Source organism: Haliotis cracherodii, unplaced genomic scaffold, assembly GCF_022045235.1.
Source record: "Haliotis cracherodii isolate W230 unplaced genomic scaffold, xgHalCrac1.p SCAF_7, whole genome shotgun sequence".
Lineage (NCBI taxonomy): Eukaryota > Metazoa > Mollusca > Gastropoda > Lepetellida > Haliotidae > Haliotis > Haliotis cracherodii.
The window spans coordinates 21,979,753-22,003,812 of NW_027266330.1; the positions used below are offsets into that span (position 1 = coordinate 21,979,753).

Below are 24,060 nucleotides of genomic sequence, written 5' to 3' on the forward strand. Positions count from 1 at the left end.
ATAGGTACCACTGTGATAAGACTCTTACAGGCAGTGTCCAGAAGTGGTCAGTATAAACCTAATCTGGCCAGACCATTGAGCTGCCCACTCCAGACTTCTTCGGTGTAAACCATCAATAAAATGCCCGGAATGTCCTGAATGGGGGAATAAAGCCGACCTTGTGGTAGATAGGTGATACTGTGATCATAAAAGTTCTATAGTTGGAGACGGCTGGGGGTTGAGGGCTGGGGGGGAGGTTGTGGGGTAGTGAGAAGTAGGAGAGTGGGAACTGGTAGTGTGATGTAGGTAAAGTTTAAGGGAGAAGTTGAGATTTGGTGGGTGGAGAGCATAGGTGGGTAGTAGGCTCAGACAGTTGGGGTTTGGGAGAGGTTTGAGAAATAGGGCACGGGTGTTTAGAGCAGGGTGGCAATGTTAGCAAGTTGTGGGGTTGGGGTGGGTAGTTTTGTGGTTAGGAGGGGTAGAGTGTTAGGAGCAGGTTGAGGACATCTTCCTGAGGCAAGGGAGTGAACCGGCTATGAAAGTCCATTTTCTCCCCTATGCCGAACTAGGCTGAAATTTCATGGCTCTATCGTTTCGTCACCAGTGGCTATTATGAGTTCCGTCACTTCTATGTCCTTCCTGATCACCAATCAGATTCCACCTCTCCTATCACTTGCATTTGCTTCAAACAAAATGGTGGCACCCGTTCAAGATGATCTGATCGATAACCAAGTAGACCTTTGTTGTAGTAAAACGGATCTTATCTTGCGAAGTGCATCACATCACTTGAGCACGTTGATAAAAAACTAGAAAACATTTTGAAAATATCTGTTGAGGCCAAGTTGACCGTACATGTGCTTTGCAAATCTGCAGTTGACCGTAATCAGCATGTTAAAATCCATGTTGTTTACAAACCGGATGTCTAGTTCGTTGGATTTAACTATGCATAGACTCGTTAGTCCAGCCAAACTATAACTCCCTAATTCCAGTCCAGTTGGGCAAGGGTGGAAGCTGGACTTTAATAGTCAGTTAATGCCCTTGCCTTGGGAGGATGGTTGAGGATGGTGGTTGAAGGGACATGTTCAGGAGTGTGTGACTGGGAGTAGTTTTGGGGATTTGGGATCAAACCCTAGTTGTGGGGTGTGGTGGGAAGAGATTGGAGGTAGATCTGGAAGGGCACTGTGGAGGCGTGGCTAGGTAATGTGCAGTTGTGGGCAGTGTTGAGGACGTCTGGAGGATGGTAAAGCATTTTAGCCACATATATCTTGACAACCGATGTGAAACAGATGAACCTGAAATTATATCATGTTTAGAACTATCATTACACCAGAAAAATCACTAAAACCGGTTGCTTTGAAGTTCCAAATCTCTCCCAAAAAATATTTGACTAAGAACTTAATCTGTCAAGATAAACATCATGCTGCCAGTTTTACAGAATGTGTTTAACAATTTTGGAATAAAATTATTACCTGTGTCATAACAACCCGCAGACTGCAATATTTTAAAAATGTAGGCAAGCAGCGAGCCAACCAATGAAACGCCTGTCAGCTTCAGCCATGGTCGACGTTAACAGCTAACAGGTGAAGCCTAGCCTATTATAACCTTCCATGCTTGTTCCAAAAATTCTGTATAATTTGATTTCCGAATATTGGAATTGAGCTTATGAAAGGTTTTCTTGTGAAAGTCCCGAAGTGCCTCTATTGTAACGGTAGGGTTCGTCAATATGTTGCGGTCGATTTCTCCACGATAAAAAATCTCTCAGAGTTGATTGTAGCTTGTCAGGAAGTCAATGTGAAATTTGAGACATCTGAAGATGTTGTTATTTATTTTTTTGTACCTGATGCAAGAATTAGGTAGAGCGGAAAAGTTGTGTATTTTTGTTATTTAAATTTTTATTCAGTATTTCTCCCTGGGTCATATTACAGAGGCAATTCCAATTTTGAAAGCAAACATTTCATGGACAACTTGTTGGGCTGTCTTGTGAGCCCATCAAAACTGACATGCTGTACAATGCCTAAAGAACAAAATGCAGATTCATTCTCGCTTAGCGAGAACCACTTGCTTATCACTATGAGAAAGTGAGTCAATCTGGGGCAAAAACAGTGTTGTAATCCTGATTAATCCTGAAACATTAATGGGAGAAGTTGGATGATTCACACTTTTTGTTGTTTGTTACGGATGAACGGTTCGTGGGACCGCCATGAGAGTGTTGATTCCTGCTGAGTAACAAATCGTCTTTCTGTGAAATCGTTAACGTTTTAGAAAAATCTGTTGCCGTGTTTTAATTGAGGACCTGTAAGTCACTGTTACTGTTGCATAAATCTGTTGGTATTCGTAATGTATAATCTTTAACAAACGAAGGAAAATATGATACACTTTGTCACTTGAAACTAGAAAAAAGCATGACAATTTTTAAAAAAAAACACCAGACCATATTTCAATGTGTTAAACATCCAAGTTGATATCTTCTCTTTGTCAAACCTGTTAGCGTTCGGTTCTCCCCGATTATGTTTCTAGGTTTGTCAGCACCATGGAGTTTCAGGCATCCATTTATATTATTTTCACCACTAGTTTACCTTTTACGTCCAATGGAATCTGTTTGGAAGATAATCAAGACTGATTATTCTCTGTCATTGACAATTTGTTAAAGAGCATAATATATTTTCATGACTAATATTTTCCTTTAAACGTGTTAAAAGTCTAACCTTCAATGGTATTTCTCAAAATACGAATGTCTGTGAAATGGACTTGGCATGAAACACTTCAGTCATTTACTAATTGAACGCTTCAACAAGTGTCGGTGATGCAAGTGGCTGCAGCAGCCCTTTGTCTCTCCCAACTGTTCGGAATGACTCAGATGACTTGGCTCTCACTCTTGGTCATGGTTCTCTGTTCCTGTTGCAAGACAGCCGCAGAATTTCAAGGATGAGGAAGCCGAGGGAACGAGACTTTGATGATGACTGTAAGATTTCCCCCTGGGAAAAGCCACTAGAATTACTAGGACCAGCTTGTGCTCCCAATGGCCTGAGATACATAACCCTGTAAAGACGAGGTCGCCCGCTATAAAAGTCAGACTTGTTAAAACTCTGGGGCATATTATGTCATCTGATATCTTGATTTGTGTTTATTTGAGTTTTCAATGTGTGCTGTGAAATTGTGTTGATAAGGCAGAGAAGAAATAAGCACAATTTGTGAGATGATTTGATATTTGGTTGTGCAGTGTTTCCACGGGACTCTCTTCCGTTGCTTGATGGTTGAATGTTATGCTGATAACTGCAAACTGGAAGTGATCGCCTGAGATAAGGAAATTGAACAGATTGTTGGAGATATAGTTTACTATATGATAAATGCCCTCTTATTCCTAAAGGTAACATGCTCCGAACATTTTGAATCCATTAGTATATCCTCTCTGGCATTCTGCCGTTTTACATAACGTATTTCGACGTAATAAGCGCCCCGCTCTAACAAGCGCCCACGGCGATATTTGCTAATATATTGGCTGGTGAACAATCCCAATTAGCACCCTTTCCGATTGATCAATATACACAAGACTTATTTATTCGTGTATAATATGCACTCGTGTGTTATATGCAAATAAATCTGTCGTGTATGATACTCGCAGATTCTTTCTTTTGTATCACTTCAGGCTGTCAGCATAAACAACAAAAGTTACAATCTTTCAACTGTTTTTATCTCACCAAAATTATATTCTAATAAGAGACCCCTATTTCTAATTTTAAGAACGCCCTGAGCGGTTATTACGTTGAATACGGTATCTCAAAACGTCTCTCTGTCTCTCTGGGGTGTCTGTGGACATTCCAATCCCATCCCTTGGTTACTCTTCCAACCAACTCTAAATCAGTACCTGTCCATCCCTATTCTTCAATCCCCAACCTCTGACCCCACCTCTTATACCTCCCCTCTTATACCACCCTAACTTGGTCCCTAAATCCCATACCTCCCTCCCCATCTCTCGAAGCCCACCCCTCCATACCACACTAACTTGGTCCCGAAATCCCACACCTCCCTCCCCATCTCTCGAAGCCCATCCCTCCATACCACACTAACTTGGTCCCTAAATCTCACACCTCCCTCCCCATCTCTCGAAGCCCACCCCTCCATACCACTCTAACTTGGTCCCTAAATCCCACACCTCCCTCCCCATCTCTCGAAGCCCACCCCTCCATACCACCCTAACTTAGTCCCTAAATCCGACCCTTGGCCGAACCTAAGGAATCCTTTTCACTCCAGCCCTTTGCCCCACTTGATATCGTCAGCCCAATCCAAATTTACCTAAAAGTGACCCGTTTCATTGATTCAGATATCTGTAGTCGCCACCTAATTAACCTAAGATGACCTTGTCTTGCCTGTAGAGCCACCTATCCCCCCACCCTAACCATTCATGAAAACTGACTCCAGTCCTCCCCTCGCTTGTGGATCCCCACCCCCCATTCATCAGACCTGACCCCTCCCTCCCATCTCCCTTCACCCCCAGCACAGTTCAGCATCATGCCATATGCCACGACCTATTGTCCTGCCTCAGCTTCAGACTTCACACCTTGCCCACTGCCTCCGGACCCCCCCCCCCCCCCCCCCCGTAAAGGTCATTACATACCTGGCCAGCCCAGTCGTCCTCCTCCACACCCCACCTCTACCCTTCACACTTGATCAACCAATTATTTCCTATAAAATCATCCGCATGGACAAGCCCATGGCAGCGAGTTATGAATTGGGATATGCTTGAATTTGGGGAAATCATTTACATTTGCTTGGAAAGAGTCGATAGCACTCACGGTTGGCACCTTATCTGTTCCACTTGACCTGCAGGTATCGTGTGTCTGTGTATGTAGGGAAATCAACAATGATAACTTATCTTTCTTTCCTCCCCTCCACCTCCCCTCCACCTCCATCCCACATCAGCGGCAGAAACTAACTGTTTTTAGTACACTTGTCCTTACTGTCATTGATCCCAATTGCGTGGATCGATGCTCATGATATCAATCATGGATTGTCTGGTCCAGACTCGATTATTTACAGGCCGCCATCATATAGCTGGAGTATTGCTGAGTGCGGCGTTAAACAACAAACAAACAAACAAAATATAATGATAACATAGCAAAACTCTTAGAAATGGCAAGTTTCTAATAGTCCTTATGATACCTTATCTATTGGGCAGTTTGGCAAGGACTATAGGACGAGTGCCAATTTCTAAGGCTGCTCATCATGTGTATTTGAAATCTGGTTGTTTATTAATGAGCTGCCATGTGTGTTACGCCATCCCATAGCAAGGCAGGTTTGATTCCCCAGTACAATCATTCTAAGTGGCCCGCCCATTGCTCTGTTCTAAAAAATAACATAAATCCTTAACTTTAATGTATTCCATGAGTGAAAGAATCCCAATTATTAACTTATCTGATCAGACTATCCGTAAAAGGTTATTTTCTAATAGCTTTGTCAACTACCCAAGTATGTTTCCTTTAACAATGACCATACTCGTGTGTTCATCCCCATCCTTTCATCAGTGAAACATCAAACTAACATCATATAGAGCCTTTGCCTTTAGACCTTGTTGAAACTCAAGTCAATCCATAGTCCATTCATCTTAGAAACAGCTACCAAAACACATGCCATATGTAGATATGACCTTTCTCATCTGGGCCACGATTGGCTGACAAAACCCCATGAGCACCTGCTGTGAAATGGTGTCTTGCTTTGCTGCGGTCTGATTGGCTTGAGTGTCAGAGGTCAGGAGGTGTCTTCTCATCCCACCCCTGTCAGTGATTGGCCGAGGTTGATGCCCAGGTTCTGGTTGAAGGATACCACGACTGTCTTGATGGAAGATAACATGGGCATGAATGAGTTCTAGGCTATAGTAAAGCTAAGGCAGATGGTCCCTTAATGAGGGGTGAAGCCGGGCATTTAGGCTTTTGTGGGAGCCCTGTTGTTAAGTGTTATCGGTTACATCTTGTTGAATAATTTCTGAAATTTGAGATTGTCGGGGCACACTGCTGTGAGGGAACACAGGACATGTAAATGAGTTTGAAGGTGTAGGAAAATCTTATACATTGGTTGGAACAGTGTTATGGGAAAGACTGACACGTGCAATGAGTATTTGGAGAAAATCAGAGATAAGAGCTCTTTTGTGCCAGACATTAGACTAATATTTAGTCTCTGAAACCTTATATAACACAATATCCTTCTTGACTCTAAAAATAAAATAAAATTCCCTATGCTGATTTCTCGGAAAAGAGCTAGCTTGTGCTGGCTAGACTTCTTTTGTATGCATTTCTAGATTATTTTTTTTCATGAAATAAATATATTCCACGGTCATGGTGCAGGACTAGCCAGACATGAGCGAGAACAAATACAGACCATTCCTGAAACCTGAGGAGACAGAGGGTGGACTTCCATGTTCCATGTCCAGAACACTTACGTCCTCCGATTCTTTAGGAGTAATCTTTTTGATCAGTATCCGAACTGGAGAATTACGATTGTTGAGAAAGTATTTGAACACAGTCTCAGGTTGAAATCAATTACTGAGAGGGCAAGATATAATAGGGGTTTATTGCCACCATAATTAACCAAACGGTTGTTGGAAATCAGACCAGGGCCCCGTTCCACAAAGCGATCTTAGGGCTAAGTTGATTGTAACTCACTAAGTATGCGATCTTAAATTTTTGTTACGATCAGCCGCCCGTTCCACAAAGCAATCTTAACTAAGAGAGTTGTAAGTTAAGATCAAAATGCTAAGTTGCTCCGGACCAACTTAGGATTGCTAAAATCGATCTTAAATATTGTACCATAACAACAAAGATGGCGACTTTTATTATGGTGTGCAAGGAAATGCGTCGTCTGCTAAACATGACCAAGGGAGGCCACTCCAAGGGAAAATTTCGTATCTTCATGGCTGAAGATTCCGATCTTTGTTAAGATTGGCTACTTAAGAACTTGTAAAGTTACAATCGCCCTAAGATCGCTTTGTGGAACGGTTGTAAACTTTAGCTAAGACAATTTTAGAATCGATGTAAGTCTCCAAGATTGATTGTAGTTAAGATCGCTTTGTGGAACGGGGCCCAGGAGCTTGACATTGGGGCCTAGCCGGTCCTTCCCCACCCTACCACATTCCAGGCACCCAGCCCCATATCATTCCTATTGGCCATGTCAAACAGGTTATGTTTGTACGGTGCGATATGGTGAAATACAAGTACTTGACTCCAACATGGAGGCCCTCCCCAGGAGAGGAAGTTCTGATCCACACTTCCCCTTCACCTTTGACCTAATCAACATCAAAAGTAACATGGAGGCTAGATGCTTCTACCCAGCATGCCTTGTGCTGTCAGCTGGTCAAATGGAAGGAGCAGACGGACAGCAGCCATTGATGTGGCAGGCTGTGCACATGGAGGTGCATTATCTGGCATGTGCATGCGTTATTGTTGGGTGCAGTAGACTGGTCATGCAGGTGTGCATGCATCTGCTTTGAGAGTTGCTCCATATGTGTTTTTCAAATAGAGCCCTGTTGAGTTAATTTACATTTTGATATTTTTTCTGATACATTTTATGGAGTTTGTGTTTCTATGCAAATACAACCAGTTTTGAACTTTTTGGCTGCTTCATTTGTTTTTGACATTTTGGGAATATAGACGGTTGAATTTCGTTATTGAAGGAGAGAATTTGTCAGTTGTATAAATTGTGTGTGGGAGTTGGCTTAACATATGTAAGTGAAATACTTTGAAACTGTATCAAAAAGATTTCATTAGAAAGCCCAATTTGTTGCTTTTGAAATGAAAGCACACATTTGACTTTGTGGTGTTTGTGATTCCCAGTTTGAATGTTATTACGGAAGCGAATGTATGAAGTACATTTGGAGGGGGGAGTTGACACAGGTGTAGGGGCAATTCATCGGAGGACTTCAGGGTGGGGCCGCAACATGCTGCGGCGTTTTTGAAAGAAAGTGTCAAATATCTGCGCCATGACAGGAAAATGTTTGACTCATTTATACAGGTTGTCGTATTTGTATGCAGCAAACACTATTTCCCTATTTCACACCATCAATGCAAGGCATAGGTATCACTCATGTATTCTGTAATTAGTACGGGGCGGTCGGGTAGCCTAGTGGTTAAAGCCTTCGCTCGTCAGGCCGAAGACCCGAGTTTGATTCCCGACATGCGTACAATGTGTTAAGCCCATTTCTGGTGTCCCCCGCCATGATATTGCTGGAATATTGCTAAAAGCGGCGTAAAACCATACTCACTCACTCACTCACCCATTATTTCAGCAGGAGGATAATTAAGTCTAACTGTCAATTAAAAAAGTGAAGCGGTCCAATCTGAAAGTCTCCACAGATATCTGGAATACCCTGCAGATGTCTGGGAAAGCTCTCTCAGATGTCTGACATCCGCTAGGCAGCTCGGTATTGCACTGGATGACTCGCCCCACGGGGAATACAGCTCCTTGCAGATGGCAGACGCATCTGGAAACCTAGACACTGTTTGTTTGACAGTTTGCAGATGATGAGGGACATTTTGAGTGTCTAGTGCTGACAGCCATATGTATGGTATTCAGCCATAACACTGATTCACAGAAGCTGCTCAAGCCTGCATGTTCGCCAGACTGTGTTTGAAAATATTACCCCCATTTCAAGATTACACCATTCTCCAAGGGATTGCACTGCAATGTTTTATGTGTTGACATCAAACCATTAATAGCTTTTGGTATGTTCTGTGTTCAGATGCAACCATGTGATGTTTCGAGCACAACTGTTTCCAAACTGTCCATATCTTTTATTAGTTTCAAGGGTACACATGTGTGTTGTAAGAATAAACAGTATCTGTCTGTTTGTTGATTAATACCACACTCAGCAATATTCCAGCTATATGACGGTCGTCTGTTAATAATCAAGCCTTGACCAGACAGTCCAGTGATTGACATTATGAGCATCGATCTACCAGTTGGGATACGACAACAAGGATCAACAAAGCCTGGACACCTGATCCCATTAGTCACCTCTTATGACAAACATAGTCGCCTCTTAGGGCAAGCATGGGTTCCTAATCTAACCCTGATCTTCATGGGTCGACTAAACAGTGACTGAAATTAGTCTCTGAGGTCTTCATGCCCTAAAATAACTCAGATCGGTGACTGAAGCCGAGGGAATGACATAGCTCTGGCTTTGTGTCTCATTGAGCCCTAATGCCATTGGTCATTTCCTTGGTCAGTTTCTGGCCTCTGGTCTGGCTGGTCCAGAACCGACAATAATATGAAGGCTGCTTATGTGTCATGTGAAATATTTGAGAATATGGTTGACAAGGGTGTACAATCCATTAACACTCTGATTGATGGGTGCTGAACAGAGCTTTACATTTCTGGCACTGTTCTCACCTTTAAATGAGTTTCTGCTGAAATAATAAGTCACTAAGAATCTGACCCGATGACATTATATTCATTAATACTCCCTCTGGAATGCGTAATGGCCTTGGTCTCTTAGTCCAAAGGTCACAATTTTCGAATCAGTTCATGCAATTATCCCAGTATGTCGTCATAACCAACATATCTGTGGCCAGTAGTCGCATTAATTGCAATTAGGGGACCTCCGCGTTTGCCTATTACCAGGATATTCCTGGAAGCCGGGCCCGGATTAAGAGACTGATGTAACTTGTCCATCTCCTGTGTGGATGCTGTTACACCGTCACCATCAGTAAGTGCAGGGGAGGTGTTGCGTAAGGAGAGGCTGTAGACTCAATAGACTGGATAAGGTGTGACATAATCGACCACAAGCCATTACACATCACAGGATGTCTCAGTGTTGTAACTGATGCTGCTGGACTGGTGATAATTGACTGCGGTTGGTGTGGATTAGTGGGATGATGATGCTGATTAGTGGGCAGTGGATGAATTATTTGTCTGTTCCTGAGGCCGGGGTGGCCAGTGTCTCCATCAAAGGCTCCTGCCGATGAGGGTGGCAGGAAGTAGAGAGTTGCTGGAGATGATGCCCACGGAATGCCTACTAAAGGCCAGGGAGAGTAGATCTACAGCCTCTCTGGTCAGATCGAGATGACTGTTTGCAGAGCACAGGTATGCTCCTTTTTACCCACAAATTGAAATGTTGGTCCAGTTCCGCATATTTCTAGTGATTGAAAGTAAGCTTGAAAGTCAAGGGGTCATTGTTATTAACCTTATAATAAAGCTGTAGAATTGACAATGCCCCTATATACCTAGGTGTAATTACTTTACAGTTGAAAACTACATGATCCCTCGAGGCCATCCTTTATTTCCGACTTCATCACAGTACTGATCTTCCAGCTTCTGTCTGTCACGCCGAAGACCCGGGTTCGATTCCCGACATGGGTACAATGTGTGAAGCCCATTTCTGGTGTCCCCCGCCGTGATATTGCTGGAATATTGCTAACCATACTCACTCACTCACTCACTCCAGCTTCTGTCCCAACCAAAAAACACTTGTTGCAACAGTTTGAACAGCTCCTTTCCGTGTTTGATAATATTTGACCACTCACATTTACCAACAACAGACAATTCTCCCCAGTTATGTTTCTTGGTTTGTCAGCACTATACCCGTGCTGGTAGGTGTCGTCCAAATGGTAAACTTGTAAGATCTTCATCACCTCCATCTTTCCTCCCACATGAAGCTGAGCAGTGACATGACTGAAATACTGTTCAAAGTTGGTTGGTTGGTTGGTTCTTTAACGCCACACTCAGCAATATTCCAGCTATATGATGGCAGGCTTTAAACAATCCAGGATGGTCCGGACAATCCAGTGATTGATATCATGAGCATTGATCCACGCAATTGGGATAGGTGACATGCATCAACCAAGTCAGCGATCCTGACCACCCGATCCTGTTAGCCGCCTCTTACGACAAAGTTAAACAAATGCACTCACTGAACAAGAAAACAAATTTGTCAATCTAGTGTTCTTCAGGATCTCTATCATATTGAAGTAGATTCCTTCACAATACCGAAGAGAGTGTTCGAATGTCTGCTACGAATGTGTTCGTCATGACCGGTCCATTTCATTGTCCTCTGCGTCCTCTGCATCTGCATGATGGATGTGAAGGTCAAGAGGAACAATTAATGTTGTCACCGTGAGGTCAAGTTCATGACCTCAATTGATATATATATTTGTTATATCAAGTGAATTGTTGAGATGGCCACCAATGGTCACTTTCAAACGATGCAGAGGTCAGCCAGATTGGATAAACGGGAATTGAGTTACTCACAAGGAAATGGATGTGAGGGACGAGTGTCCTCTTGTCATTTTCGGATGCCGATTATAGCAATATGATCAGATAATGTGTCCACTGAACTCGGGGAACAATGCCTCAGGTGACTTATTTTTAATTATCAAGGGACGGTGATGGATGGATACAGCACAAATTAAATGGAAAGGACCAATGGCTTGAGTTAATGCTGTGATGTCTGTTGAATATGAGCGCCTGGAAATATGTTTAAAATGTCTGAAAATAGGCCATAAAACATGTAATCGACTGTTTAACGTTCTGAGTAATGTGAAGACCAGTAATTAATAAAAAGGAAACATTGTAAACAACCATTTAGGGAAAAGCGTAATTTGAGCATGACTGAACAACTAATGGTTAAAATGTGGATGGAGAGTTTGAGCCAGAGTAAATGATATTTAATCACCAACCTACATGAAAAAACAATTAACAGTTAAGAAAGTGAAAATGACCGTTTTGCACGAGTCTCCGTTACAATGTTCCTTTGGAGAGAGGTTCTCTTACCGCATCTGTTAAAGCCGATAATGATAGCGGAGAGACAGCCGAACATTCCCCTCAGGATTTATCTTATATAATGTGTGGTTTGACCTGTGCATTCTTGTGTATTGCCTCGGCACTAACACCCCCCGATAAGTTGCTTACTGTATGGTATTTGTATACTTAGCATGCTGATTTTGTGTTACGAGTTAATGAACTGGCGTAGTAGGGGAGAGGGAAGTTAATTGTGAAGGGAAGGTAATATGGCTTTCGGGAGCTTTCAACGTCATTTTAACCGGCAAATGTTCTTCTAAATGAGTTATCAGAATAATAGCTGCTGAAAAGTTGCATTGTAAGTCTGTATTTACCATGTTTACTTTAAATGATTGGCCGAATTAGCATGATGTATTTCCAAGCGGACCATTGAGTTAAATTAGCTCATGTTTAAATTTGACTACGGGTTCTAATACCTGCCAGACACCAACTGCACAAAGAAGTTACAACGTTGGTTGGTTTGTTGGTTGGTTTGTTGCTTTACCCAGCACTTAGCAATATTCAGCTATATGACGGCGGTCTGTAAATAATTGTGTAAATAATTATCAATATCATAAGCCGGAGTTGAGATTATCGTAATGTTCCTTGGATCTCGTGAAGATCCTGGTTGGAATTGGTCTTCAGCCACTCATGCTAGTTGTAAGAGGCAACTAACAGGCTCAATGACATGGTTGATGCATGTCACTATCCAAATTGTGTAGATGGATGCTCATGATGTCAATCACTAGATTGTCTAGTCCAGGCTTGATTATTTACAGCCTGCCTTCATATAGCTGGAATACTGCTGAGTGGGCCAACTTCTTTTCAGTTTTGGTGTCAATTCTGACATCTTAAACATAGCTGATGTTTTAAAAGTGTCTGTCACGACACCTTAAGCAACGTAGTACCACCAAATTGAAATTGACCAAAGACCAGGTAATCCCTCCAGCATATTTACATTATTACCTACATCCAGGTCCTCACATGTCTGTAAAGGATTCCCCCATGGCTGGATAATAGAGGTGATATGAGCATTTAACTTGGATTGTTTACCAGTCACAAAAGGATTGAATTTCATCCAACAAGCTCCGACATTGTCAGTAATGAGAGAAGTATTCCCTCCTGGCGTATCATTTCGCGGACAACACATATAAATTCCAGCTCATTTCAGCAGAAATCCCATGATGCAGTTCTATTCTGGCTCTTTCGTTGAAAATAGATTTGAATGGGATTCCCTTGAAGTGATAGAATTTTGACTTTACGCACATGTTGAAATGCTAAAGTAGGGGTCATCTCAAATCTGTTTACAAGATAATTGTATTTTCTGTTGTTCTTTATAGACTTCAATGAAAAGATTGTACGTATGTAATAAATGGATATGTCATTGTGTCATAAAAAATCTTTGTTCAGTAATAATTAGGATTGGAAAAAAGATCGCAAAACTTTAACCGAGACAGCCACTGAATCTTCCAACAAATATTAATGAGAAATAGGACTGGTCAGGACACGCAATCACACTGTGTTGAAACACATATTCATCTGTAGGGTAGCATGGTAAAGTTGATTAATGGCTACTCCTGTTTGGCTGAAGACGAACATTTATCAAAGAGAATGAAATGAGAACATAATGCGTTAATGAACTAAGTTGGATGCATCACTGGGTAGAGAACCGATATTTCTATGAAACGAAATTATTCCTTCATTTCAGAGGTTGTTGGTTATCAGATGAAAACAAGGTTAAACCATGACAATTTCAGAAATGCTAAGTATGTTATGAATCTGAGTAATGTTTATGAACATAGGTCCTTCTTAGTTAGAAAATAACACCTTTAATGTGTAGCAGTGTTGAGTCACTGAGTGGATCGTAAATACAGCCAATAAGGGTTATCCAGTATTTTGGCTTGCAAGACACAGAAATGGAATACTTCCAAACAGGTGATGAAAACCTGAGCCTCTCTTTCATGTCACATAGAAATATCAATGGCTATTCCCCCAGTCAATGATGCATTATGCTTGGGCCATTTTGATGATGTCTCATGGCCGACTGAACCTATTCAGTGTCAAAATCAGGATTTTTTTCGCCATTTATTCACTGTATATGAAATAATTCGACATATTCGACCAACCAAATCCATACCGCCTCCACAAAATTTTGAAAATCAGTTCGTGTTGTTTCTTTGATGTTTTCGACTGAGTGTGGCTGACACATGGGAATTTCTGTAGCCATTTGGTTTTGTAGAGATTTCTTTTAAATTGGTCTACCCTTTGAACTCGGTTGGGTTTGTTTACGAGGCTCTCCGAGTCAAAAGGCTCAGGAGATTAGGACGGGGTTGGTGTTTATTTGTTTCTGTTTGTGTGTTTATGAAGGGAAGTTTTGTCTTGGCCCTAGGTCTGTATGCATCTGTATACATCGTAAGATCTATGTAGATTAAAGGGAATGAATGGACGAGAGAAGGAAATATCACGTGAAGATATACGTTGCTGACGCGGATATCAGCCCTTTGAAAGTTGTGAATGGCTTCTGTACACCTAGTGCTGCACGTGGTCAAGATGTTTTGATAATTTGTGTGTTTCCATCATGTCAGTTTGATGAGTTTTTTTATTATTTAATTTTTTATTAAGAAAGCAGTGCTATCATCTTGAATGGAAACAACTTTGTGGCTTCACGGACAGGTGACGATGACGCAGCGTGTTGATATGGTCAGCCCGATCTGGTGTAAAATGAAGTAATTGAAGTCTCATGGGGTAATTTCTACAGGAAGGAAATCAGAAAAAAACCAACATTTTTCTTTTTCTTTATTTTGTCAGAAAACAATACATGACAAGGTTCAAGCATGTTTAGGAAAATGTGCAACTCTTTGAAAAGCACATTTGTTTCTCTGCAGATTTTGATGAGGGAAGGGAAAAAGCTGTTTTGAAACGAACATGATTTGCAAAGTTATGCTTCAATTTAAGAACAGTGTAGAATGCTAGTTGTAGGCTTCACAATAGTGCTCTAAGTGTCACATGTCTTGGGCAGTCGGGTAGCCTAGTTGTTTAAGTGTTTGCTCATCATGCCAAAGGCCTGGGTTTCATTACCCACATGGGTACAATGTGTGAAGCCCATTTTTGGTGTCACCGGTCGTGATATTGCTAGAATATTTATAAAAGCGGAGTAAAACCATACTCACTCACTGGAGTGTTTACAAGGTTTGGTGTAATATTACTCACTACTGGAGTCTTAAGGTTGGGGATGGGTAGTCGGGTAGCCTAGTGGTTAAAGCTGGAATATTGCAAAAAGCGGCTTAAAACCAAACTCACTCACTCACTCACTCACTTAAGGTTGGGTATGGGTAGTCCTGTGGGTAGGAAGCTTTGGCTTGTCATAGTGAAGTCCAGGTTTGATGCTCCATTTAAACAGAACATGTTAAGCTCTATGCGTCCCCAGTGGTGATAGTGCTGTGATAGTGCTGTGATAGTGCTCAATGCCTACATAAACACTCGCTCACTGAACACGCTATGCTGACATTGTCTAGCTGCAACTTGAAAAGATCCCCACGAGCCAGAGAGCTTCACTAGTGTAAAGAAGCCTTCATAACAGACAGGTTCCATGCACATGAAGTGGTAGCTTTGAAAGCTGAAATAGTTGGCTGTGGCTCCCAAACCACTTTCTTCAATGTAAAGAAGGTATCACAGAAGCCAGACTTTTCTATCAATGATGGGCCTCCAAATTGTGGATACAAACTTAGAGCTTTCTATACCACTCAAAGGAAGATAAGGGACACCCGATTCTTTAACATGATGACAGTTGATCTGTCATGGCGGGACAGATAAGTTACTGTAATAGGAAAGAACCTGTTGTTCTGCAACTTCTTGTTAGTTGTATATGTTGTGTGTACATCGATTATAATGGTAACATCGTCACATACATGGCTTCAAAGTTGAGTATCCGCTGTCATGTATATCATTGTTTGACAATCAAACAAATGTCTCTTCATTGAGAAAAACTTCTCGTCAGCTTCAAAGTTACAGTGACCATTCGATATTGTATTTTCATGACTTAATAACCAATTGACAATTCGATGACGTGTTTGTCCATCTCTTGGTTGACTCTGGCACTGCGCTGAAATACACGGCACATTGTCTTGGGTCCATCTCTTGGTTGACTCTGCCACTGAGCTGAAATACACGGTACATTGTCTTGGGTTCATCTCATGGTTGACTCTGCGACTGAGCTGAAATACACGGCACATTGTCTTCGGTCCATCTCTTGGTTGACTCTGCCACTGAGCTGAAATACACGGCACATTGTCATCAGTCCGTCTCTTGGTTGACTCTGCCACTGCGCTGAAATGCACGGTACATTGTCTTCAGCAACCTAAATGAGGCACAGCCTCATGTAATTCATAGGAATTCCAAGACTGCGGCAGTTAATGAGCCACATGCTAATGGGATGGGAAGAGGGGGTGATAGAGGGGGTTGTTGAACGTCCTGGCTTGTCTGGACTTTGATGACAAAGTTGACCAGAGCTGTGTAGGATTCGGTCTGTTCTAATGTAGCCTACTGTGTATGTCAGGACACATCAGACAGTTTGTCCTTGTGAGGAGAGGATGGACCAAAGTGGGTCACGATATGGACAGCGTTGACAGTTAGGGTGTACAGCATTGATTTAGTTACAGTTTAATTAAGTTTCGGAATATTACTTTTCAGAAAAGCTCTTTTTGATCTTCTATATATCATGAAAGCTGTTGAAATGGTAAATATTTAAGTAATATTAACTTGGAATTCTGTCACACTTTCAACGCAAGCAGCACTTCAAACAGCCACTAGAACTTGCTGTTTAATTCCTGTATGATTGATTTTAAGGTATCTGGCTTTCTCTGTGGAAATGATATCTGAAATTCTTGTGAAACTACCGTAGTGCTACCGTTTTCTAAGTGCTTCATATTTTTATGAGTGGAACTAAATACAAGCATGTGAACGAACATTCCCAAGATAGATACGAGTTGCGAGATAGTCCACAGAGTCGGCCAAGGGAACTGGTCCACGGTATGGGGCTCATACCAACAGGGTCACAGTGTCATGGGGTTCGGTACACATCCTCTCTATACGGAGGGCACGGGGAAACATCCTCGTTATAAGGGGTTACCTGGACGCAGCAACAGTTGTAATGTTGTGGATGGAAGGGGATTACTCGGGGGGAGAGGTGGAAGGTATAATGCCAGCAGGTAAGGGATGCTTCAGTGTTTTAATTCAACATGTAGTCGACCTTGATGGTTGGAAAACCAAGAACATCCATGTAAGATCCAGATAGGGACTAGTTCCTGGTGTAAAGGGGGCCTGAGATTGCAGTGTAGACTGTAGTCATTGATAAACTAAGGTCTCAGAACACATTGAAGGACCCGCTGACGAGTCATGTGCTGCTCTTTCTGGTTCTGTGTTTCTATGTGCCTGTAGTTTTGTTTTTTTGGTGTTTAACGTCAAACTCAGCTGTAAGATAATATTTATTGCAGAAACGTTCCATTACGGATAGATGCAATTTTAAAAGACAAGACATTATGATTCATATATACATATATACAGACATACATAATTTACATTCCTGTAGACACATACCGCCGCTGTATGATGGCAGTCTGTAAATAGTCATGTCTGGACCAGACAATCCAGTGATTGACTTTATCAGCATTGATCTATGCAATTTGGATATGATGACATGCTTCTGGAAAGTCAGCGAGTCCGACCGCCCAATCCCGTTAATCACCTCACTGTAGAGATTGATGTACATTCTGACAGGGATATCAACAGTATGACTGAAGCATCTTAATTTTTCTGTGGCCTGTTACGTAGTTTGTGGGGATATGATTAACCCAAGCCTGACGTACCTGAAGCAGTCTACCCACATTGTATGCTTCAGCCAAGTTAATCTCTGACTTCAACTAGTTTCTATATGGATATGTAGTGTTATTGCTGTAGTAGGGATGCATGTCATCGTATCCCAATTGCATGGATCGATGCTCGTGATATTAATCACCGGATTGTCTGGTCCAGACTCGATTAATCACAGACCGCTGTCATATAGCTGGAATATTGCTGAGTGCGGCATTAAACAACAAACCAACCAACCCTTCCATGGATACTAACTGGCTGGTTCACTTACCCTGTGATCTAACAAGAGAGTGTCTCCAACTAACATCCCCTCCACCTCCCTTCCATGGATGCTACCTGGCTGGTTCACTTACCCTGTGATCTAACAAGAGGGGGGGTGGGAATTAATGGGTCTGTAGCTGTATGACATGCCTTATTGCTTCTGGGTCTCTGCCTGACATATCTTGGTCTCTGCATGGTCGTGTTTGAGGAACTGTTCTGGCTGTTGGAGATACCTATTGTCTTGTCACATCTCATCATTGTAGGTTTAATGTTCGTAATTCAGCATAGTGATGATATTGTACTCGTCCTAGTTTCCAAGATGTACTGCACAGGATGCTATCAATATTAGACCAAGTGAACCAAGATGATAAGGTTTGGGTTCAAATGTTCCGAGTGGCGGTCGGGTAGCCTGGAGGTTAAAGCGTTCGCTCGTCACGCCGAAGACCCAGGTTTGATCCCCGACATGGGTACAAAGTGTGTAGCCAATTTCTGGTGCCCCCGCCGTGATATTACTGGAATATTGCTAAAAGCGGCGTAAAACCAAACTCACTTACTCACTCCCCAAATGTTCTGGGGTCAAAATGATCCGGGTTCAACCAGGGAAAGGTTTCCAAGAGGAGAAAGTTTCCATTGAACACCGGCTTATGAGCAAGCCATGCATCGAGAGTTGTGATCCAGTTGTCCTGAGGATCTGCCACTAATGGTGGAGTGGGTGTAATGGAAGTGGACTGTGATATGTAGTTAGTGGTGACTTTACATTAGGGAGGTCGGTGACTTAAACATCTGTTGCTATGATACTAGTGCTTGGGGCTGTTGGAGAGGGCACTCCTGTTGGTCCCTTCTCTCTCTCCATCCTACACATTCCTTCTCTCTTTTCTGTGGTTGAAAAGCCAGCCTATCCTTGATGCACTGTACATGGTTACATTCCTTTATCCATGTACTTTACTTATATGTTTTAATGGTAGGACATGTCGGTATTCCTTGATTAGACTACATCTAGTCTCTGAAATGAGGTGTGGTGAAATGGGGTTTAACGTCGCGTCCAAGATTATTGTGCACGTGTATGTGTGTTTGTGTGTTTGTGTGTGTGTGTGTGTGTGTGTGGCTGGCTGCTTGTACTAGTCCAGACTGATACCGATTTATAGTGCTAGCACACTGAGATATCATGCCTTTTAACAACAAGTACCATCTTTTAACGTCTTTTGGTATGACGCGTCTCCGGGCAGACACTCTACTACTTGACCACGGAGGCGGTCTCTCTGAAATGAACGTATTTAACAGAAATGAGATATTCCTCTGCTATTCCATGCAATTGTGATATGATGACATGCTGTTGGGATTCGATGACATGCTGTTGGGATTCGATGACATTAACTCATTCATGTTAATACAATTAGATTAATACAATTACATTGGGAGGTATGTGCAGAAATGTTTTTTTCATAATTATCATAAAGCCTATTGCCCAAGGAAGAAAACCAGCTTGCTCCAGGTAATTTATTTGATCAAATATTCTCCTATTTACTCTGCCACTGAGTGAATGAAGAATATGATCTCTACAAAATCCTTGTTGCAGAGAATGAACCTGCGTGAACCCTGTTGACGTTCACGTTTCTAATTTGTGTACCTTTCCCTTCCCATTGCCTCTGCAGCCAAAGCTATTCTAAGTCCAGGGCAGAGATGTGGAGGTACTGTGTGGTAGTACATCCTTGTCATGGAAGCCTTCCAAGAAGTGAAAGCCGGGTAAACCACTCACTGAGTTGTTTAGTATTGATAGGAGCCAGGCGAGGTGTGCTTGTTTGTATAAGATCTACCGGATGTGATCACCCGCAAATGATGCTTCAAGTTATGAACTAGACTGCATGCTCTTGACTTGCTGAGACTCCTCCACTGTGTTGGGCTCCCATGATAAATGTCTGTGTCCTCCTGGGAGAAATTATATTAGGCTACATTTTTCACCTGTGGTTATCATTCACAGGTTTCAAATGGAGGGGGATTTATTGATAAGGTATCTTAAAGGGTTTTAAATGATGTAAGGTTGATATATGGAATTGCTTAAAACTAGTTCACCACTGGAAGCAGAATCTGGGAAGTACAACCTGTACATCATGGTCAATAAAACCTGTTTATCATGGAAAATACAACGTGTGCATCATGTACAATAAAACCTGTGCATCATGTACAATAAAACCTGTGCCTCATGGTCAATAAAACCTAAGCATCAGTGTCATTAAAACCTGTGCATCATGGACAATAAAACCTGTGTATCATGGTCAATAAAACCTGTGCATCATGGTCAATAAAACCTGTTTATCATGGACAAGAAAACCCGAGCATCATGGTCAATAAAACCTGTGCATCTTGTACAATAAAACCTGTGCATCGTGGACAATAAAACCTGTGCATCGTGGACAATAAAACCTGTGCATCGTGGACAAAAAAACCTGTGCATCATGGTCAATAAAACCTGTGGATCATGGTCAATAAAACCTGTGCATTGTGTACAATAAAACCTGTGCATCGTGGACAATAAACCCTGTGCATCATGGTCAATAAAACCTGTGCATCATGGTCAATAAAACCTGTGCATCGTGTACAATAAAACCTGTGCATCATGTACAATAAAACAAACCTGTATTGAACAGGAAAAATAACCTGCATCCCACAGTCAGTACACTCATGAATCCACAGTCAGTACAACCTGGATCTTGTTCACAGCACAGACAATACATTGATTTAATGACAGACTATAAAATCTTGTTTTGTGCTCATCACTGATCCCAATCTATCTCTAGAACAGACCAGAACAAGTGTATCTATTCAAACCTGGATATCCAAAAAACAAAATCTTTGTTGAGACTGTATGGATCTGTAATCTGGCCGTAATGAAGCGACTCAAAGCGCACAAAGCGGTGAGGCTGGCGACAGCTTTATGGCCACCCACACAACAGCGCCTACTACTGCTACCTGCTGCTGCAGGAACAGTTGGCAAAGACTGTGGTTGGAAGCTCTGTGATGGAGGCTACCTGCATGGTGTTCCCCTTGGCACCGGGGCTGAGTCGGAGCAAGGATTAACGCTGGCTGAAATCACACCCTCACCCCTGGGTCAGTGTCAGGGACTAATGGTGTTCTTCTTGGCAAAGGGCCGAATCGGAGAGCACGGAGAGCAAGGATTAACGCCTGCTGAAATCGCATCTTCACCCCTTGGTCAGTGTCAGGGACGAATTGTTCTTGACAGGAAGATTGGATGGGTTTTATGTTTGTCTGTGCGGTAAATGTTCACGAATCAGAAATGAAACAACCCAAATTCCTCTGATTGTATTATATTAGTTCTAGATTTGTTTGAAGCAGTTCGTCGGAGTGTTAATACTGTTATGTATTCCCGTTATATTAAAGATTTCAAGAGCCGCTGCTGATATTCAATGGGGCAAAGGTAATTTTGTGTGCTTATTCTGGAGTGAGTGAGTTAGGCGATTTTGTCCTGAAATTGTATCACCTTGGTGTTTCTCCGTCTCTGTCTGAAATATCGGAATAGTTCTGGAAGTGGAATGGTCGCTAGAAGTGGAACCATACAAGAAGCTGAGTAAAACTGGACTGATATACTCACTCACCTGTAACATTGGGGGTTGGGGGGTTGATCATGAAGGTTTTTCAATATACCGTATTCAACGTAATAAGCGCAGAGGGCGCTCTCAAAATTAGAATATTATTTTGGTGAAAAAAAGTTGAGTTGAAAGATGAATTTCGTGGTTTATGCTGACAGCCTGAAATGTTTATGTACGACAGATATATTTTTCCCGAATTTAATTGCCCATAATTAAGTGTGCATATAACGAGTGCGTATTATACGCGAATAAATAAGTCTTGTATACATTAATCAATTGGAAGGGGTGCTAATTGGGATTGTTCACTAGCCAATATATTAGCAAATATTGCCATGGGCGTTTATTAGAGCGGGGCGCTTATTACGTCGAATATGGTAACAATAAGAATATTCCTTGGTGTGGAATAAACAAGAAGTAGTGCCAAATATTAAACTGTAGTTGTATGTTTATACGTTTATGGGGTTAACATTGGGACATTTTAGGCTCCCTGTTTGATCCTTATGGGGATACCTTAACTGAAATTCTCATATGGATCTGAAGCCTGCTTGAAATTTTCCCCAATTTTGCGGCCCCTGGGGACATGTTAAATGTATAAGTTTTCTTTCGATTTACGTGATTGACTTATCATGTGGCTCTCTGTCAGTGAGGCAATATTAGAGATTGTATGCACCAAACTGGCAGCTGTCATGGGGTTATTTTGGGTGAGCTAAGAAATGTAAAAAATATGATGTGAAAACTGCAAGCTAGAAATCATTGGTTGGATGGGGGAATGAGGAAGAGCAACATGGGGAAATGGATTAGCATGTATTGCAGTCGGAGAATATGCTGAAATAATTGTCTGTATAGTCAAGGAGGAAAACATTAGGTTCTTGTACGTTTTGAGATTGCCTCCGTGGTCTCGTGGATAGGGCATCTGCCCGGAGAGCGGAAGGTTTATGGTTCGATCCCCGGCCACGTCAAACCAAAAATTACGCCACAAATTGGGGTTACCAGTTTGCGAGGTCAGAGTTCACCCCCGTCATAATATTTGACTCATGATTCGCAATTTGGGTTTTTATTCATAACTTCGCAGAATCAAAATTCTGAAAAAAGTAAACTGTGAGATATTTAGCTCGCGAAATTTGAAACTGGCTAGTAACATTTAACGTCAAGAAACAGTTGTGTTTTCTCCGTGTAGGCTACGTTTGTACCTGTCAAAGGATACAAGAAGATAGCGATCCAAGATGGTTGGGAAAACTGAAACCTCTAAAAGTTGGAAGTTTTGTAGATGAATATTTTGATCACATGTTTGGCTTAGTTCAAGTCACCTTCACTTAGAACACACACATGGCACAGCTTGAGAAAAAAAATGGTAAAAAAATTCTGAAAAATGTTGTATGCATCTGTTCCCAGCCATACACAGGCAATGAATGCTGCATTTCAGAGAATTTTTTTTTATGGGTTTAGATCTGGTACGCTTCAGATTTCCCTTCCAAGGTTGTTCCTCATGGATAATCTAAGCCCGAATTTGTCCGCAAAAAATATCTGTGAGAATAGCCAATGTTGATAATGTTATCTTTTGACAGGATGTAATTCAAGGAATGATGGGTAATTAAGGCTGCTTGGTCCTTGGTGGGTGTTAGAGCACAACATTATGTGGGAGAGCCCCTGAGACTGTTCGGCTGTCATCATCGTGATAATGGGGATCTGAGCAAGATTTAGGAAGGTCTGGATCATATCTTGAACAAGATTTGGCAAGTGCAGACGTTGAGTCCTCTGTGTGTATATTGGGCACGTTATGAGTGGAGCAGGTCTGACAGGCACTACTAGAGGGCTTGAAGTCGGCGGAAGATAGCATGGAGCTTGAAATGAGCTAGTTACAAGTTTGTGTCTGGAAACTTTGGCAGATGGTCATTTTTACGTATGATGCATATGTCTTTTGTGGATCCTGGAAGAGATGTCGGTTGCGTCATGTTTTCATGATGGAGTGATGGAAACAGATGTTGGGTGGAGCCATAGCAGACATCTTAGACTGTCGTCTTACCTTATGAAGCTTAATCTTGATGAGGAGTGATTGAGGATTAGTGGCGATGATTTCTGTTTGTGAATGGCTTTAGGAGTTTAGGATGTGTACATCTGAATAATGTTGGAAGGACATGGATCAACTAATGAGCTGATGAAGTGTTTCTTTGACCTTGATACAGAGATGAATATTGGAAGTTCTTTATGATAGACAGTTGCATACTTGACAGTCTAATTTGTCAGATCCTTTGGGTGAAGATGTTTTGAAATGCAGTCAAGGGCTTTGGATAGGTGACTTTTGAATGTACACTTCTTGGTGAGATACTGCTCAGATGCAAGTCTTTTCATGAGAGTTTTTGTCAACTTGCACAATATTCGTATTGTCTTATAGAAATTTAGAATGCATCAATGGCACATGTTAATTCACACATAACAGAGGACTTTTACAGTACAGAACGCCATTTTGTGATGGAATTTCTTACAAGAAATTGTCACTTGGTATTTTTAGATAGGGTTTCGGCTTTGTTTATTTCACGGCATTATCTTGAACAACAATCTCTTTTGGTTGTGTCTGTAATGCTTA

The 24,060-nt window shown here is 41.8% G+C and overlaps 1 protein-coding gene across 6 annotated transcripts in view; it reads left to right on the forward strand.

Annotated features, from left to right (window-relative positions):
* The window catches only part of LOC139447451 (tyrosine-protein kinase Fgr-like), a 107,558-nt gene that overhangs the window by 56,393 nt on the left and 27,105 nt on the right, over positions 1-24,060 (forward strand). For 2 of the 6 annotated variants that reach the window (XM_071228799.1, XM_071228800.1), the window contains exon 1: positions 20,888-21,078. The exons of the other annotated variants lie outside the window; for them this stretch is intronic. In XM_071228799.1, the coding sequence (XP_071084900.1) occupies positions 20,994-21,078 (85 nt within the window). In that variant the 5' untranslated portion in view covers positions 20,888-20,993. Of the gene's footprint in view, positions 1-20,887; positions 21,079-24,060 lie in introns of those variants that run through there. 6 annotated transcript variants of the gene reach the window in all.